Raw genomic sequence first — 19591 nt, 5'->3', positions numbered from 1 at the left:
TTGATCGTTACAACAATATCTTGCTTGCATTTTATTCAAATAATTCTTAAAAACAGCTTAAAAAGCCGTTTGGAATAACATCAAGCTTGCCATCAATCAAACGAAAAAATTCCGCTGGCGGTTGTATAAACATCAGATCAAGTCTGATGTCTTCAAGGATTTCAGAGTGAACCATAAAAAACTCCATTAACTTCTGACAAAGAATGCAAATTAATCACAACATGGGGTGAAATGAAATTAAAGGCTCTTTTCTAATCAATGACAAGGCGGGATGAAATATTTGTTACTCTCTCTGCACTCAGACTGCCTGGGACGTTTGCGCTTCCCTCGTGAAGCCCCAAATGTAAGGTGTGAGTACAGATTCACGCGCAGTTGCCGTACAACCCTCCTGCCCCCCCAGAGCTATCTGCTTACAAGTCGTGGAGATTCACAAAACACACTAATCATCTGAATCTCAGGTGCATCCAATTTGTTATTCACACTCTCCCATGCCAGTGAAAAGCCTGGCGCAGACAGATGCACCAGGAACCCTAAATGACAGTTTTGGCCTCCGGAAGTACGATCACTACAACAAAATCTAGTACAGCCTCCAGGTGAAATGTCTGGAGCTCCATATGGAGCAGGGAAAATTAACAACAAGATGAAAATCACTGCAGCAGCGGGGAGTCGGAATTTTTGAAAAAAAAATGAAATTTAAAGATGAAGAAAGAGAAGTAATAAATTAATGGGGTGTGAAAACATTCAAAGCTTTACAATACCAGGGGCACTATTTGCTCAGATTTTTTTCCTTTTTTTAACTTCAGGTCACTTTGATGTAATTTATTAACCAAGATCAGGAATTGTAGCCAAAAGAACAACATTTTTATACATACAAAAGTACTTTAAGTACATTTGTATCTGTATTACCTTCACTTTCCTGTGGCATCCTGCTCACCAAATTTCCAAATGCCAGAGCTGACACACCCCCTGAGAAGTCTCCTTAATGGACTTACCAACATTCTAATGCAGGGCACTATTGTAAAGTTTGAATGAAGGATGACAATTTGTAGCAGGCAATCTTTTTCATTTCTCCTAAATTATGGTGTCATTAAACAAACCATTGCCCACCGTCATGTTTTTTAAGTCAACTGAATTTGGATCTACATGATTAACTATACACAGCTCCAGTCCTTGTCCAGACCTGCGCCTCTTTCCAGATTACTGTTAATGCTAAATTATTCAAGAAATGAAGATACTTTTTTCGTTGTGAGACATTTGAAAACACAATTTTTCATGATCCTACTGCTTCACAGGCGCCCAGAATTTAATGGCACTGGGGTCAGGGAGAGCTCTGGAGCTCTCTGGACCCTCCTGTCCCTCTGCTAAATACATGGTAGGAAAAGCAAAAGGGCTCTAGGGAATGGCCTTGTCATCATCTACCATGGCATGGCCCCTGATGTTTAGCATTTCTCATCCTCATAAGAGGCCTCCTGGAGTGGAGAAGGCAAACCAGGAGGAGGCCTTGGAGGGGCTCAGTGGGACAAAGAAGAGTGGTATGAACAGCCAACCACATTCAGAGTCCACAGAGCCCGGGCATTTGGTTTAGTTGCCTGCAAGTCCTGGGCCTAATTGCACCCATTCAGCCCTCAGGCAAGGGGCCTCACGTGTCCAGGCCTCCGTCTGCTCACCTGGAGGCTGGGAATTACAGCCCCTGAGGGTGGGATGTACAATCTGAATCAGATAATAGGAAGTGATCTGAAGCTCGATGTTGAAAGGTGCTAGATGGATCCAAGACATCACTGTTGTTCCTATCATAAGTTGCAGTGATACGGCTGTGTACTTACAGTGGCTCCTAAACTTTTGTTCTATCCAGTCCTAAACTGCATGCCAATGAGGCTATGCAACTTTGAGGCCTAAAGGAAAGGAAACTAGACAGTGCTTCCCAGGAACGAGTAAAAACCTAATGCACAAAACAAGAAGTTCCTATAGAATGATCATCTCAACGAAAATCCAGTCCTTTAATCTTTATGTTGGTCCCAGGCCACCAACTCTCCGTGATACCTTCCAGACACCCTTCCCTCATCATGCATCCCCACTGGATACACACTGTATCGCCAGTAGGAAGAGGCGCTGTTAACGACACTGTCAGCAGCACTGACGCTGGGCCAGTGGGGGACAAATCTTCGAGTGTGCCTCTCCTCCCTGCTTTTTTCTTTGCTCAGTTTATGCTCTGCTCCAGCTGTGGCTGGCAGGTTGCCAAGCACATCCTTTTGTGAACTTTGGTTGACAATTAGAAATTCTGTTCTGTGGTACAGCCCAACATCAGGGCCAGTGGGTTGGCCCTTGGTACTTTTCAAGTGGTTTCAGAGCCATAAGCACATTTAATCTGCATACTTGCTCTAACCAGATAGGAAAGGTAGGTATCAGGAACCGCATTCTAGATTTAAGGAAACTAAAGCCCCAAGGAGTTACAAAGCAAGAATTTAAGGCCTATGGTGACCACAGTTTGTGGGAGAGTTGGGTTCCCATTCTCATCTTTTGGCTCCTGGTCCGGAGCTCTGTCCCATAGCCTGGTCTTCTCAACTTGCCATTAGTGAAAAGCTCAAATCTGGTGCCCTGATTGGACTTTGAGTTCAAAGTAGCAGTGTCTTGGGATTGTCCCCAGCCCTGGACAGAAGGGATGCAAAACTATGTGATCATGAGGATCTATGAAAGGCTTTCACGTGTTCAAGGACCAGACCAGCAGGTGACAATTAGGATGAAGCAGTCAGTCCTTAGCTTGGTAAACAGAACCCTGCTTTGACTGGATGGGTTTCCTATCACTTGAGGTATTCAAGCAAAGTGTGGATGTCTGCTTCCAGAAATATGGTACAGAGGTTTGAATCGATGATGTCTGTGATTCACTCCTGCCTACTGCACTTGGGATTCCATGGAACCAACCCCACTGCAGTTCAACGCTGAGCAAATCAACCATTCCGCATGCCCCATTTATGAGGGGATGCCATCTCACAGAGTAGCTTGGGGTTCAAATGAGATACAATGGGCCACAAAGAAGGTATTATTCATAATCCAGTGTCTGGAATACTATGAAATGAACATTGTTCCTCATGTACTTTCAGGACAAAGTGAAGGGCAGGAAAGACACCGATACAGTACCCTTTCCCAGTCTCCAGTCTGTCGGACAACACCGGTAAAATAAATGCCAAGTCCACCAAAGGTCATTGCTGATTCTAGCCAACGAAGCACACAAACTTCTGTTGAAAGATCTGGGAAATAAGCCTAATGGCATCAAAGCTGCTTCTATTATTTCAAATAAAAGTCCCAGTTTGGTGACAATATTCTATCACGATTCAGGGTATATGGCTTTCTCCCCACTCTGGCATAAAGGTTATTGCTAACTAGGGAGTCCAGCACGTTAAAATTTTCCAGCTTCCACTTGACTGATCAAGTAAATGTATACTTAAACATTTGAGAAAACAGAATTGCAAAGGTGTACAGCCTCTTCCCAAATCTGACCAGAGCATCCAAATGCTTCATTTGTCAAATGTGACAGCAATCCGTTTCTTAGACTCATCACTTACCAAATTTCACTGGTTAATTACTCGACACATGAGGAATCTAAAGAATATAGCTATGTTCTCAATCTCTGGCACTTTTATGAGATGGCTTACAAGTTTTCTACTAAGGCTTCTTTGAGAGATACACTGTAACAGGGTCTCTGCGTTTACAAAATTTTAGGGGATTGTAAAAATTGGTCAAACAGTGATTTGTTTAGAAATTACTGACAGAATTAGAGGCTTACCAAGATAAATATTCTAATGAGCTATAAATCCTGAAAATGTGATTTTAATTTGATGGGCTACCTAGAGCTAAGCAGCAAGGCTGTATACACTAAAATCTGACTAAATGCTAGCATGCATGCCAAGCGATTACATTTTAGATTTTCTCTTTAAGGAAAAGATTATGTTTAAACAAAGAAACCTACAAATTTGACAAGTGAGTGTAACACTCTTGAACCTAATAACTTAGATGATTTCTCTCCCACTCATCTGATGGCTTTAACTGTAAAAGAAAAAGGATACAAAAGACACATTTCAGCAAATGAAGGGTCTTTAAATGTCCACATGGGTACCAGGAGAATTCGCTTAAAACAGCTTATAAAGATGGTAGAGTGAATGAGCCCCATCCTATTATTCAATAACCATGTTTGTGATGCATCTGCATAATCTAACCATGCATAAATTAGTATGTGTAATACAACACTTATTTGCATAATAATAGCAAGTTAATAGATGCTTAAAGAGCAGAGACCAACACCACCTTTAAATCAGACATGCCTCCAGGCACTTTGGCCTGTACAGACCAAGATGCCAGAAAAACAGGGAGCACCAACCAGAAGAAAACAGTCAATCCATGCATTTTTCATCCCTCTAGACATTTCACTTATTTTGCCCCCTGCACACCAGGGAATAATTTTCAAACCACAAAACAGCTTTATATTTTAAGTGCTAGCACCCTTCTAAATAAAAATCTTAAAGAAATTATAAAGATTATCATCAGCAATGGTAATATAATGGACAGTTTGTTTTCTTACAAATGTGGATAGGAATGGGCAAATTTTTTAAAAATTTGTATTTTCAGAATCATAACCCCCATAAAATCGGGGACCCGACTATTCGCTTAGCAAAAATAATGATCTAGGACCGGGTATTTTCACCCTTCATCTCAACCCTTTAATTGAAATAATTTTAACTGAAACCAAAAGCTCAAACAGTGTATCAAGAAAAGGCTGTGCCTCTCTAACCTCAGTATGAGCACACGGCACTGGGCTAGGATAAGGAAAAACATCACCAATGTCACACAAAGGAAGAGCATGATGATGCCTTTCAACCTTTAACAAAGAGAAAAAAAAAATCTGGAGTTTAAAAAAAAATCAAAAATCAACAGAGACTTCTAAATGACTCTTTTAAGATATCACTTTTCAATTTAACAGGACAGATTTATTTGTATGTGGCTCAAATGTTCACAATTGCTCCTTGCACCTTCATACATAGGAATGAATGTCACAGTGGCAAACGGCAGTAATGAACAATCTTACCTGAGGATATGGAAACCTCCCAAGAGCAAGCTGGGAAAGGAAATAATATTTGTCTAGTTATAGATTTGCATGCAGGGCAGATCTCCTTAAGACAGACAAGTACTAAACTTCAGAACTATACCCAGCAAATATAAAAAGCTCTCAACCCTGGATGCAGGAACTAAACTATTGCTGTAATGACATTAAATGTTGTATTTAGAATGGACATTTTCAATGGGCAATACTGCACCCCTCATAAAATATTCTAATTTTAACAACTAAACATTACCATTATGTGGTTTCTCTCAGCAACATTCTCAGCTCTATGGGCATTATTCACATTTACCTGTGTGCAACAGTTTTCATTTAGACAGAGATATAAAACCAGAGCAGACCGCTGGCTTTTCCTCTTGTAAGATGGAAACACTTTATTGTTCCCAGCCCACAGTTCTGTAGAGTTTTTAGTAACAAGCACATAGGCATTGTTGTAGGAAATGGGGAATGGGCCAAATGAAACAGAAAATTTTGCCACTATTTTCATCAATTTATTTGTTTTTTCATTCATTTTCTATCCACAGGAAAAAAAGAGCTACCACTAGTAGAAAAGTGGCTATTTCAAGGCTGCAAAGTCAGAACTAGAGGTCTAAGTGAAATCGGGAACATGGATCTTTAGAGAGCTTCCAATTTTGCTTGATTTGTAAACTGCCATGTGTTTCTAGGCCAGTCACTTAATTTTGGTCTTAGAATTCTCACCTGTTAAAAAACACAATGATTCAACCAGGAACAGAGTTGATATAAAGTAATAAGATAAAATTTACCAAATGTACCATAACATATTTAAAGAAAATAGCAGCAAAACTTTGCAACTTCATAATGTAGCCCAACCTCAGGCCTGAAATCCTTTATATGTATTTGTAACTACTTTCAAAGTAGAATTGCTATATCAGGGAACTTTGAAGGTGGAATGAATCCAAAAGAGCATCAATCCATTTCACAGATTAGAACCCAAGGGTCCCATTGAAGAAGTTCCCACACAGTTCATCAGGAGAAGTCTGGGGCCTGACCCTAAGCCTTGCAACTTAATCCAGTGTTCTTTCCAGAGTTTTACATTGCTTTTCTACATCTTGAGAAGTTGTGCATTTATTTAAAAAACAAGGACACTATGGAAACATTACTGAACTCTTTTTTTAGAATCATTTCAAATAACAAAAGAACACCTACTTCATTTTATTAGAATTGCATTTTATCTTGGCCTTAAAATTATACACGTCAGCTTTTTGATCATGTAAATTATTTGTTGACTAAGGTTTGAATGGCCTGTGGGTATTACCAAAACCCAAAGCCACCTTTGAAGAATAAATATTTTGTTCCTTAATAAGGACAGACATGAAGATGTGGTTATGAGGTTAATTTTTAAAGATCTAAAACCAGTCAGAGTAAAGCAATGTAATAGGAATAAACCATATGACTTTGTAAGGTGACTACTTTGAAAAGGCCAACACTCATTTGGATGTATATTTATATATGTATGTGTGTTCTGCAATGCCTAGTCAGTTTCATTACCTTGTATACTCATTCTTATATACAGAGTTCATTGATTTTCAAGATATAAAGTTATACTCCCATTATTTCATTTAGTAAGTATCATTCATCAAGGGATTAGTATAAAGTACAGATAGCAAAAACATCACAAGATGGCACGATGGAAAGAGAGTGTGGATGTTAATTAAACGCCCTTTCAGGTTCATGTGATTATGTTTGTTGTCTATACACTGTTTTAAATTACGAAGGGAGAGACTCAGCTCTCCATTCCCTCTACTCTAAATCTGACCCAATACAGGCAATCCATTTGCCTTATATTTTGTAAATACAGTGTGTTTCTGGCCAACGAGATTGTGCACATTGATTCAGGGGGAGCTGCTGTGGTCTACACGGCAGTAATGGTAGCCTAAGCGTTTGCACCATTACACTGACCTGACCGGCAGTGACAGCTCAAGAAAAGCTGTCACCTATCATCACACTCATCAGTGGATGACAAGTTTTGCACATCCTTCCATTTGGAATTATCAAACTACCAAGAGGAGGATCTCTCATCTAAAAAAGCTAACAACTTAATGACTAGTAGACGACATTTAGAGTATTTTATCTCAAGCCATTCTATAGGCCCTGTGTCACTCACTCGGGTATATGGTTCATGTGTCACTGAGGACCGTGGAAGAATTCTGTCCACATGGCTCACCGGCAGAAGAACTTGCCCATGACACACACAGTTAAAAATCTAAGTTAGCTGGCTGGTACCAATATGGGATGCTGGTTTTTGCTAAAGAACTAAAAAAGCAATGATAAATGGAAGGCTTAAAAAAGAAGTGGCATAAAATGAAAAATATGAATTCTTTCCACTTGAACACAAAGCCTCAAATTCTCGAGTTATTATTGTTCTATGGAGAGGTCAGGCTACAGTCAACTTGGGAATGTGCACTCATCTACTTGGTGCCCCTGTCATAACTGGTACGATGTACTAAGGATGGCTGCTATCATTCCTTTACCCTATAAGATACCACCATGCATACAGAGAGAAAATTCAGTGCAGGCTGGTCAGCTGGGAGCCTCTCTGTACCAGTCTGCTTGGAACCAGGTGGCTGACAGTGCTTGAACTGGTGAACTCATCATTCCCGGGCCTGGCTTTGCTTTGTGTGTACTTTCCTGACATCCTACGAAATCTCAGGCCTGTCAACTACATTCCTGGGAGAACTGCTCTAAGGCATCTTGCAGCTCTGACCTCTTTGGAGCCAGAGGACACAGGATGGTTCCTTGTCCTTGACCAGAGCGGTACAACCATCATTTCCTCTTTCTCGCAGCCTGTCACCACTGTGCTGCTCCAGCAGGAGGCCAAGGATTCCAATTCTGCACCGTGCAAACTGGCAGTGGCACCAGTAGGCTGGCACCAGAAGCAGTCATTTTAAGGCCCCGGGAGAGGAAGCTGCCTTCCACATACGTCCCTGTCGTTCTAGATTTAACGTAACTGTGGTGTTTTTGTTCCCCGCTATTTGTCTTGTGGCAAAACGTAAGGAAATATATAGCCAGGCCCTAGAACCCTTTTATCAAGTTCAATTAGGAGAAGGGAAGGAAAAGGTCTCTTAGCAGATATGGCTGCATGAAGAAGAGGCTCCTCATGAGGCTGTCAAAAGTCAAAATAAACACTGAACCCTTATGAGGAAGAGGGAACACATATGCTGTGAGTGAATTATTTCAGAGACAGACGGACCTGGGGCCATTCTGTATCTTTTACCCCTACTGGTCTATTAATCTACTTGCATTTCCCCAGTTTTTATTGTCAAGGTATTATAAATTAGGAAACTTACAAAAGAGAGTATGTAATCTTCTCTGAAATGGCCTGCAGATATGTCACTGTACTAAATGTGTTTCAGATTTAATGAAGCTTTAATGTCCTTTTTAATTTTGCCTGTTTCTGTATCACCAGGGGTCGGGCAAGGCAATCAGCACTCAAGAGGGTGGTTTGGTTTAAAACTAGGAAAAAACTCATTTGCTTATGAGTTGCACTGTATTTTCTTAATTAAATTTACTGAGTAAAATGGTTTAAGTTCAGCCAACCAATGACCTTTGTATGTAGATTTAGATTTATAAATAGGTTAACAGTTAAAGGAAAGGGGAAAAAAAAGAATCACAACAAAGCAAACAGATTAGGACTAAGCCAATAGAAATCTTTGCTCTTTTTTTCATCTTTACAAAAGAAGCATTTAAATATAGGCAGCTTAAGTCCAGTTTAAAAAAAAAGTATATTGAAAAACGTGGATGCACATAAGCGCCAGCAATTCATCAATTGACTCTCACATCCTTTTCATTCCCAGGAGGGGAGCGGCCTGTGTTGTAAAAGATTTGGAAAAGCTTTATTTATTTTGGGGGGGTGGTGGTGGACGTAGAGATGGGGGAGGGAGAGGATTCTATTTAATGTTAAAGAAAAAAGTGCATTTTGATTCCAAATACTTAAGATTCAGCAAACTGCTAAATACTCCGTTCGTTGTGGGAAATTCACTATGTAAAAGGCAGAAAAAGAATGCTCTGAAAACATTTACCATTGGGAATACATTTCAGTAACGGTAAACTACTAACATTTCACTGTAAAACTAACTGTTCCTTAGTGTCATCTTATTGATCTTTGATTTGTCCAATCATAATCTATGAAATACTCTTGAGTTAGCAGCATTTGAATATGTTGGATTTTATAATTTAAATAATAAATATGTGTATGGGGGTGTGATCATAACGACTGCTAAATGCATAGCAACTGGATGACAGAAACATCTGTATTTTAACAAAAAGAAGATATTTATTTACAAAGCAACAAAAATGGCTTCTGTTGGTAACATGAATAATTACGGTCATGAAGTCACAAATGACAAAGAGAAAAAAATACACTGTAGCAAGAAAGCAAGTGGGGAATACAAATTCAAAATATGTTTTTGGTGAATTAAGTTTCTTAGAATATCAACAATGTGCTAGTAGTTTTAAATTTACAGTTATACTGAAGAGCCCCGGATATTTTTTTTATTATTCTTAATTTAGACATATTCTGTTTCTCGGCATAACTGCAAACTGAAAATAAGCATTTTCAATATAGTCAGTGATCTAGCTGAAGGAGGACTTTATAGTCTGAAATGTTCTAAAATTTGTTTGTAATTACCCGGTGCACATTTTACACAATTAAATTTCCATCTAAGGATCTTGCATTTAGATTGTGCACTGCAGTTAAACCTTCATTTTATAGAAATGCAGCAGTCACTTTGGAACATTCAGACACTGGGAAACTTTAAAAAATCAGACTTAACTACTGGATTACATAAAATTCCCTAGGTGAGATTTCATCCCAAGACCAATTTACACAGTCCTAGAGAGAGAGTTTAAATCATCTGAAACTATGCTGGTGAAGAACCATAATAAATATTAAATACCTCAAGATCTACCCTAAGATTTGACTTTTCTTCCCATGTATCAATTTCACTATCCCCTTACTGAATGGTTTAAAAACAATCCAAAGGATATAACAGCAATTTACCAGTGTTAAAATGCTTTGGAGGTTAAACTGACAACAAAGAACAGAGAAACACAAAGCGTCTTGAAGTAGGGTTTCAATTAAATGTGGAGGATTTAGTAATGCAGGACCAAAAAAAAAGAGTTACAAATTAATTTAATCTTCTGCCTATAGTTTGCAGCTGCACTCCAAAGTGTCTAGGGCTTAAGAACAAAGCCTTGAAAGGCCTCGGAGTGAGGAAAGCTTCAATTTTTAATGTATAACGCCATTAGCTGATAACTTGTGGAATCTGCGACCCCTGCGGAGGGGCATAAGTGCGAGTAACAGAGACTGATGAAGTGACATATTTGTTCGTGTCTAGAACTATAAGGAAGAGGGTTATTACTAACACCATCAGGCCCAACAGAAATATGCCCTAATAACCTCAGGGACCCTCCACGTTATCAGTTCTCCCTACATCAAATATATTAAAATCAAAACCTAATTCACTTTAATTAAAGACAATTAGGTTGTTTTACTATTATTGTTTTAACTTGTGTGATATTATAGTACATTGCAAATTAAAGATGGGATAATAAATGTAATGAAAGCGCCAAAGTAGGTACACCTTTCCACCCTGCTTGGAGAAATAAGCGTACCACTGGTGTCTATTTTAAGGAAATGCAAGGACGCCACCATTAAAAGTGGTGCAGAAACATTTCACTATACAATGAATACAGTGGGACCCTGCATATCTCTTCCCTATTCCATTTATACTTTTCACATAACACTTTCCTATAAACTGTAAGGATTTCCTTAACACAAACAGAATTATGGCCCAATGGAGGCACCAGAAGCTTAATTAATTTACCCAAGGTCATACTGCAGGTTGGTGGCAAAGCTTGTTAAATCACTAAGAACTGTGGGCTCTACAGATGTTTTTGGCAATGGCAAAGGACCCTGTCTGCAAAGGCCTCGGAGACTTCCAGTGCAGTGGGTGAACCACAACAAATAACTCATTACAGCTGTACAAAAGTGCTAAGTGCTCCTGAGAGCTCGCAAATAACATGTTTTCTTTGTGTCGAAAGAGCCTAAATGTGAGGCTCCCATCAGGAGGGCTTCTTAACATGTGCCAGTATTTAAAAAAGAACTACTCATCCTCACTCGAGTCCACGGATAAAAAGTAAATTTATTTTAACTGAAGGAGGCCAAACATGGTAACACAAAGAAATAAATCAAGTCCTTCTCCATCATTTGGAAGGTCCTCCATTCTATCCCACAGATTACTAATAATAGTGGAGAAAAGACAGCATTACAAATAAATGTTTCCAATAGAGTGTGGTTTTTTTTTTTTAATTAGAAATGGGCTTATTACAGTGGACACTTAAATGGGGAGAGGGCAACAGTAATTCACAAGTACAATATCCTAATGCTGTTCCATTAATTGCTTTATTTGTTTCACGGTTAAAAATGATTGCTTGCTGTAGCCTAACCGTGGATGCTGAAAAGCATGATACATTGAGGTCTCAACCTGGGCAAACTGTACCTAAACTTACACTTTATTGCAGCTTAGTTCACAATCTTCACCTAATAGAGGGGTATATCCCAGTGCAGCAGGAGGATAAATCATCCTGGAATATTACTCCGGCAAAGTTTAGCTGTGACTGCAGCATATGTGCTTTCGAGCCACTGAAGCAAAGGCCCATAAAATACACTAATTACTGGAAGTTATGGTCACTGAGTGATTGATAGCACTCTGCAAGGCAACTTCCTCATTTTCAGCTCTTCTGACGGGCTCATCCGCCACATAGCAATTATTAATTCATGACCCACCCCTCGGGCACTAGTACCTTTACTTCTAATTCTCCTGCTACCAAACTACTGCTACAGCTGGACACTGTCTTTCTTCATTCTGATGGCTGGGTAAGGATGATAAAAAGTAGATTTCATGCTAAATGCTATTGTTTTGAATCTTTAAACGTTGCTCGGTCCTTCTCACCCTGCTGTCCCAACACATAAATTCTCCTTCCTCTCCCACAATGCTACTTGACTTGCATCGTTTTCTTTCGGACTGTGTGCGTTTGAATATGTGTGCGTATATATCTATCAATCTATCTATACTACACTGGAGCAAAAACTTTGAATAATTTTTTGCATGAATACTACGGTTTAAATACAATACATAATTTCAACTTGGCCATAGTAAATATGAAACAGTTGATAAAAAAAAAAAGGAAAACAAACCCTCTCTATTTGAAGAGACCCACTTTTGTAGCTTTGAAGACACTCTGATTGTTCCAAGTTGATTTCCACCGGTATCTTTACTCAGAACAATGCTAATTAAAATATCTGGGTAATATAAATCTCTAAAAGTCACTGAGAAACAACTGCAAAGGTCTCTTTTGATGGTGTTCTGTGCACTGAAAGGAAATTCAGTGAGAAACTCTAAATTAAAAAGAGATAACGTTCGGTCATGATGGCTGAAAGCAAACAATTTACTTTTCTAATAGAAAAAATGAACTTCAAATTTTGGCACAACTCAAAATGCAATACTGGAGGTAGTTTCTCTATCTGGATTCTAAGATGGTGTAACAACAGATGAACAGAGGGAACTCCAGGGTACCTATCCTTTCAGGACTTGGTTCGAATTACTACTCCTTTTCTGGTGGGAGTTAATCCCAGAACACAATTTTGAAGACAAAATTCCTATCACTCCCTGTCCATACCATTCACTGGGCAGCGGAGCACATCCTACCTGGGTGACATTTCCTAGTGTTCTACATCTTCCTGTGTCTCTAATGCCTGGTAAATTTTGAGTTTTGTTTAAGGGCAGACTCTTAAGTCATATACTTTTGTGTTCGCCATGATACCAGAAATGGTATTTTGCAGTCGGCTGACAATAAGCATTTGTTGATTATGATAAACTCCCTGATGGTGAGGTCTTCTAGAGCTTACCCAACCTGGCAGTGCATGTTGGTTGTTTCTATGCTCTAATACCTAATTTTTTTTTTTTTTAACGTAGGCTCCACACCCAGCACGGAGCCCGATGCAGGGCATGAACTCATGACCCTGAGATCAAGACCTGAGCTGAGATCAAGAGTCGGACGTTTTCTTGACTGAGCCACCCAGGCGCCCCTCTGCGCTGCACTACTTTAATGAACATAGTATACAAACTCTTCAGTATTACGGGTTGATAGTTTTAACTGACAAGGCCCTCTTACACATCACTGCTTAGAATAATCACTTTCACATATTTAAGCATTATGATTAATTTAAATGGCTTATTTCTTATTAAAGACTTAAGGGTTGTAAGCAGGGAAAAAGACTGGAGTTAACTGTCCTCCAATCCATCTCGTGTACTTAATTCAATAACCATTTTCATCTTCACAGTGAGAATTAAGAAATGACACCCTTTCAATATGTTTGTATAATGCTGACCTGTGTCCTCTAACAGTACACAACTTCAATCATGGTAACAGTCCCTGCAAACCTAGCTCTGGGTATGGGGCGGGGCATGGGGGGGTGTTTCTCCATTTCTAAATTGCTCACTGGAGTCATGCAGCTGTGAGTAGCTGAGAAAACATCAGTGCTGGGGTATAGTCCACTGGTTCAACCAACTCTACACTTCTGTTTCTAGACATTTCAAAGTCAAGGGAGTCATCATCGGGTAGTATTCTCATACTTCTAGCATCTGTATGCTGCTCCTCGGAGAGAGAAAGAGAGAGATGGAGTGGCCACTCCCACCAAGGTGCCATGCATGCAGGTGAAGTTATCTTGGATCTTCCATTCTTAACCACCATCTGGCTGCACCCTCACCAGAGGCCCCTGTGGATACGGCGTCTAATGGCTGAGCCCTAAGATTCCTGACCCATAGAATCCTGTAAATAAAGGGTTGTGATGTTAAGCCACTAATGTTGGGTGCCTTATTAAGAGTAACAGATAACTGAAATGCTTTCCTTGACATCGATGTCAGCTCTCCCTCTCATCTGCCCAGTCCTATGCACTTCCATTGCACTTTTATTTATCTTTCTACCTACTTGTCAAGGAGCTCCTGAGGGCAAAGTTGGTATCCTTACTGCCAACACAGAATAGCATTACATAAATATTTACCGATTAGATGGAATTCTCACCTACCCACTTCCTAACAGAGCAGACACACTGGAGATTAGGTTAATTTTTGTATTTCTTTAGAAACATAAACTAAGGGGTGCCTGGGTGGCTCAGTTGGTTAAGTGTCTGCCTTCGGCTCAGGTCATGGTCCCAGGGTCCTGGGATTGAGCCCCACGTCGGGTCTCTGCTCAGCAGGACTCTGCTTCTCTCTCTCCCTGCTGCTCCCCATGCTTGTACTCTCTTTCTCTCTCTCTGTCAAATAAATAAATAAAATCTTAAAAAAAAAAAAAGAAACATAAACTAGGCATTAGCATTTCTGAAAACCAATGGTACATGTACACTCTGAAATACGATAACGCTGAAGCAGCTCTAGGGACAGTGTCACAGTGTCGGTAGTAAGCCTGGGAAAAGCAGTCTTGACTGACAAGCAGAATCACGATAAATCAGTCTTTTCCTTTATCTAATTTCCTGCTCATTTACGTTTACCATTTCTCTCTTCTCTTCCCAAACTACTTGATCTGCTTATCTCTACAGCATAATGACAGCAGCAGAGTCGGGGCACATGACTGCCGCTGCCTGGCCTAGTCACGTAACCTTTCTAAAGAAGTCCTTTAATTTCTCTAGATTTCAGTTTCTTTACTTGCAAAATGGGAGCTTTGATGCTTATACGGTGGAACAATCTTGGGGTGCCTCAAATTACTGATTTTTCAGTCATTTCCCATCACAGTGTAGGGGAGCCTAAATGAAGTAGTATAAAGTGGTTTTGTTAAGTGTTAGGTATATGCAAGGTGTTATGTTGTCACCCTTCTTGTGAGAATGACACTGAGCAAGAAGACGTCAACAGCTGCAAAAATAGGACAGAGCACCAGACTTGACAGCAGAAGCCCTAGATTCCAGTCCTCTTCTGCATGGGACTGGCTGCATGCTGTCACTGTGGGCAGGCTCCCCCCCCCCCCCCCCCGTCCCCTGGCCCCCGGCTTCCTCATTGGTACGAGGAGAGATCTGATTTAACAAGTTCTAAAGACTCTCTTCTGGTTAAAAAACATGCTAATCTCTAAGTACAAGATAAGGTGTGTAAAAGAATTGTCTACATACATGCTATAAAAATGTTGGAAGTTTTTATTAGCCAGTTCAGAACCAAAGTATGTGCTATGGTCTATAGGATCTTCAAGAGGATTTTTAAATTGATTTCCAGGTCCCTGGATTTGAGTATTGACACAATTCTAGGATCAGTGCTTTCTACCACTGGACATCTCAAGGAAGTGGCCGTGGTTCCCTAAATTATCACTCACAGAATTTAGAGTTGACAGATGTCACTAGAAGACTGGCCCTTATCTTTTAGATCTCAATTTAAGAGATCTTAATTTACACAACACACCACTCAGTTACTCCTATCATATAACACTGCTTGTTTCTGTCTAATGACTTGCTGTTGTCAAACACCTTCTTTAAAACGGCGGTTCCATGAAGGGATTTTATCAGTTTCATTCACAGCCATGTTCTCAGTGACTAGCAACGCTGCTTGCCACATACTAGACACTCAATAAAAATTCTCTGAGTGATTAATGAATAAATGACTGCATCTTATCTAACCTCATCCTTGTTTCTTCTACAAAGCATTTCTTCTTAAGAAAGAAAAAACAAAAACTTGAGACATGGCATGTGGTTATTCAGTCACTACGTAAATGGGGCATTTTTATCCCTAAAGGGGATGATTCCACTGTGGAGTAGGGAAGGATGTAGGGATCTAACCATTAGAATTTTCTTCTTTATATTGAATAGAAAACCATGGGCTTTTTTTTTTTTTTTTTTGGTCATGTTAGCTTCAGAAAGTTCAGCCTGCCAGTCATCGAGCAGCAGCTTGCCTCTTCTGACAATCCTTCAAACATCTGAATATGGGTTGTCAAATGCTTGCTTTGCCTTCTCTTTATTTCTTTATTCTTCACATGAACACTTTGTTGACTTAATGTTTTTTTAAAAGTCCAAATTGTGTGTTTGTGTGTTTGTGTACACACAAACACAAATGATTTGGACATGTGCTGTTGGAAAAACTTTCAAACCAGTCTGAAATCCATCAAAATAATAAAATGCTTAGCTGGGACTGCCAGCACCTGTTCCATCTTGTTTTGTCAATCTCATGGTTGTTCAGATAGCTCCGAGCACAAAGCCAGCTCAACAATGCCTCATTCAGTGGGAAACACTCACTTTGTCTGCCAGTTGCACATTCACTGCGATCACTGACAACCTTGGAAAATGCACATTTAGGCATGGTAATCTGAGACAGCTGGATCCCTTCACAAACCTTGCAGCAGACTGAACTAGTCAATCCATCATCTCCCAAAGGTTATTTTAATGGCTTCTTTTTGCAGTAAGTTGCAAAAAGTTTTAGATTTAAAAAATGACAATGGAAAAAACCAAGTTAAGACAGAATTAGAGAAAGGGGAGTAAGAGCAGGGGAATGAGTGATGGAAACTGTTACATGCTCTTTTTCTCAACATTCTTCAACGGAAGGGAAGGAGGCCCATGACAAGGACTCCAGACCATACTCCTGCCCACTTCTCTATAGTCTTCCACTGAAATTTCCTTGTTGTTTGGACCCTTCAGCTTTGATCCTTTTGCCTTCTGATGGTTTTCAGCAGAAACTTCTGATCAACAGGTAAGATGTTTCACTAGATGGAGCAGCAGACCAAACATATGGTAAGATTCAACTTCCACTCATGTTCTTGACAATAATTATAAAGGAGAGGAGAAAATGTCAGTATTTAAGTGAAGCACAGCAAAGGCCAAGTTTTATGGTCTAGAGAAGCTGACAGCAGCTGCTCATAGGGTACCCAGAGCCATCCGTCACCCCTCAGACCAGGTTCATAATCACCAAGGGCTAGAAAAGCAAACAAAGCCGCAGCTGTGGACCACTAGAGACAGCTTTGTCTCTGGGTGTTCTTACGTAGGGGGCGGGGGCAGGGATGGGTTCTTCCACATATTTAGGGGCAGGAACCGAGTCTGGATAATGTTCCATAATTTCTGTCACTTGGCAAAACCACCCAATACATAGATGAGGATGTTATTTCAAAGAGAGGCTTACTCTCAAAATAACTTTATAGGGTGGTTATTATTAAATGAAAGTGTTTAGAGAAGAGCCTAGAATACTGAAAGTTGCTGCTTTCAAAAATGTGTTTATTATTGTTTATCGTCTGCCTCCCTCATGTTGTAGATTCAACAAGGAAAGGGAACATGCCTGTTTAATTTACAAGTGTACCTGAAGCACTTCGTAAAGTATGTGGAGCATAAAAGGTGCTCAATAAATATTTGAGGAATGAATGAATTCTAAAGTTATCTTCATTTGGGAGTAGCAAAATGACTGGGCCGAAATCACACTGATTGCAAGTGGTGGTGCGAATGTATCTAGTTAATCCAAAGTCTGAGCATTTTAAGAGTTCAAGAATTAGGATGGCAGCCCTTGAATCTGAAAATCTTCTCATAGAATGAAAATTACCCACCCTTCATCAAAATTCTCCAGAGGCTTCTGTCAAGGGTACTGGGCTTTGTGATCTATGCCACTTTGTTAATACTTTTCATTTCACAGAGCTTTCTATGTTTGCTTATAAATGGAAATTACATTTCATTTTCTTGGTATCTAATGAGTCTTATCTAGCATCCATTAAAAAAATACACATATATATGTGTGTGTATATATATATATATGTGTGTGTGTGTGTATATATATATATAAAGCCAATATGTTAAAAATGGGATATGTTCACAGTTTTTACCATTTCCATAAAAAAAGGTGGTTCTATCCAACTATTTTTACCTTAAAAAAAAGGTTTATTTATTTTAGGGAAGGTGCAGAGAGAGAGAGCCTTAAGCAGACTCCCCACTTGCGCAGAGTTGGATGCAGGGCTCAATCTCATGACCTGAACCGAAACCAAGAGTCAGACATTTAATCGACTGTGCCACCCAGGCACCCCAACTATTTTTACTTTCTACGCTAAATTTTCCTTGGGAAAAATTCTATTGTAGGTATCTACAGAAAATTAAAAAATTTTACCATTCCCCAGTAAAAACTCCATTTCTCTGGGCAAAACCATTGGCATATCATTTAGAAAAAAAAGTTAGGTTTTGTTTTTTGGGTTTTTTTTTTTTTTTTTTTTTGCTATAGGAATACTAAAGAGGAGGGCAATCTCAAACAACATATAAATATTTATCTCGTTATAAAATTAAAATGAAAACATTTTCTTTGGTGATTTCTTCCCGTTTCATCTACTCTTTCTTCCTGAAACTTCTGTTTTTCACATTAGACTTCCTGACCTGGTTCTCGAATTTTCATTTCTCTGCTTGTTGTTGTTGTTCTCTGAAAGTTCCTTTGTTACAGCAGCCTATTCTTGTTTCCTGAACGCAGCATTTTCTCTTACCCCTCTGAGAATCCTACAGGAGCTCATCTGAATTCTTCTTCACTGCCTGGTTTCCAAGGCCCTCCAAGTTGTTTTTTTTCCCAGTTATTTTAGGTCTCTGTCCTAAAGGCCTTTCTCACATGTCTTGCCAAGGGTACGGCACTAAAAATCTGGCTGAAAACACTATGCTCATTGGTGGAGCTTGATGACTGACATAATATGATGTAACATGAACCCCCAACGTCTGGATCTCTAAGACTTCTTGGTCAGATTTCCTTAGCGAAAGTCTCTTCTGCCTGAAAGGTAATCTTGACTGCCAGCGTCCTAAGAACAGGGTGTGATAGGAAGGCTGGGAGGTCTCAACATTTATCATTCACTTAATGCCTCTGTACTTCAGGAACGAGACGCAGTCTTCTACAATGCCAGCTAACACTATTTTACTCTTTCCAAAAAAGACCTCTACCTTCTTGTGTTGAGGTTGAGGAGTGGCAACTGTGTGCACATGCTGAGTTACCCAAAGAATCTGTGGGTCAGACGGACTTAAAAATAATTCTCTTCTCTTTGGTCCCACCTTCACGTCTAGTTCCAGATAGCTGGTACCACCAATTCCTGAGTCTTTTTGATGTTCTACAGGAAGTGGGGTGCTTGTCACTTTCTTTACAGCTAGCTTAGGATTTCAGCATTCTCAGCACTGCTAGGTTGTTTGCCACTGTCCATCTGTTTCCCCACACCCAAAATATGGTTGCTGTAGTCTCCTTTCCCTTTTGCTTTGGTAGTATGCCTTTTTTTTTTTTAATCCCTTTATGGTTATTTTTAGTGGAGTTTGAAGTGAAAGTGGAAGGTACGGCATGTTCTGTGTTCCATGCTTTAACCTAATTAGTGGCCTTTTTGAACCAAATAGAAATATTTCAAGAGGTAATTCCTTTTATTTTTTATTTTATTTTATTAAAGATTTTTATTTATTTATTTGACAGAGAGAGACACAGTGAGAGAGGGAACACAAGC

At 39.6% G+C, this 19591-nt stretch overlaps 1 protein-coding gene across 12 annotated transcripts in view; it reads right to left on the bottom strand.

Annotated features, from left to right (window-relative positions):
- MAP2K5 (mitogen-activated protein kinase kinase 5) overlaps positions 1 to 19591 on the bottom strand; it is a 246134-nt gene that overhangs the window by 78885 nt on the left and 147658 nt on the right. For 9 of the 12 annotated variants that reach the window (XM_027571020.2, XM_027571025.2, XM_027571023.2 and 6 more), the window contains one exon: positions 5078 to 5107. The exons of the other annotated variants lie outside the window; for them this stretch is intronic. In XM_027571020.2, coding sequence (XP_027426821.1) covers positions 5078 to 5107 — 30 coding nt within the window. The remainder of the gene's footprint in view (positions 1 to 5077; positions 5108 to 19591) is intronic. 12 annotated transcript variants of the gene reach the window in all.

This window comes from Zalophus californianus, chromosome 6 (genome assembly GCF_009762305.2).
Source record: "Zalophus californianus isolate mZalCal1 chromosome 6, mZalCal1.pri.v2, whole genome shotgun sequence".
NCBI classification, from domain to species: domain Eukaryota; kingdom Metazoa; phylum Chordata; class Mammalia; order Carnivora; family Otariidae; genus Zalophus; species Zalophus californianus.
This window is presented reverse-complemented; position numbering and strand designations above follow the sequence as displayed.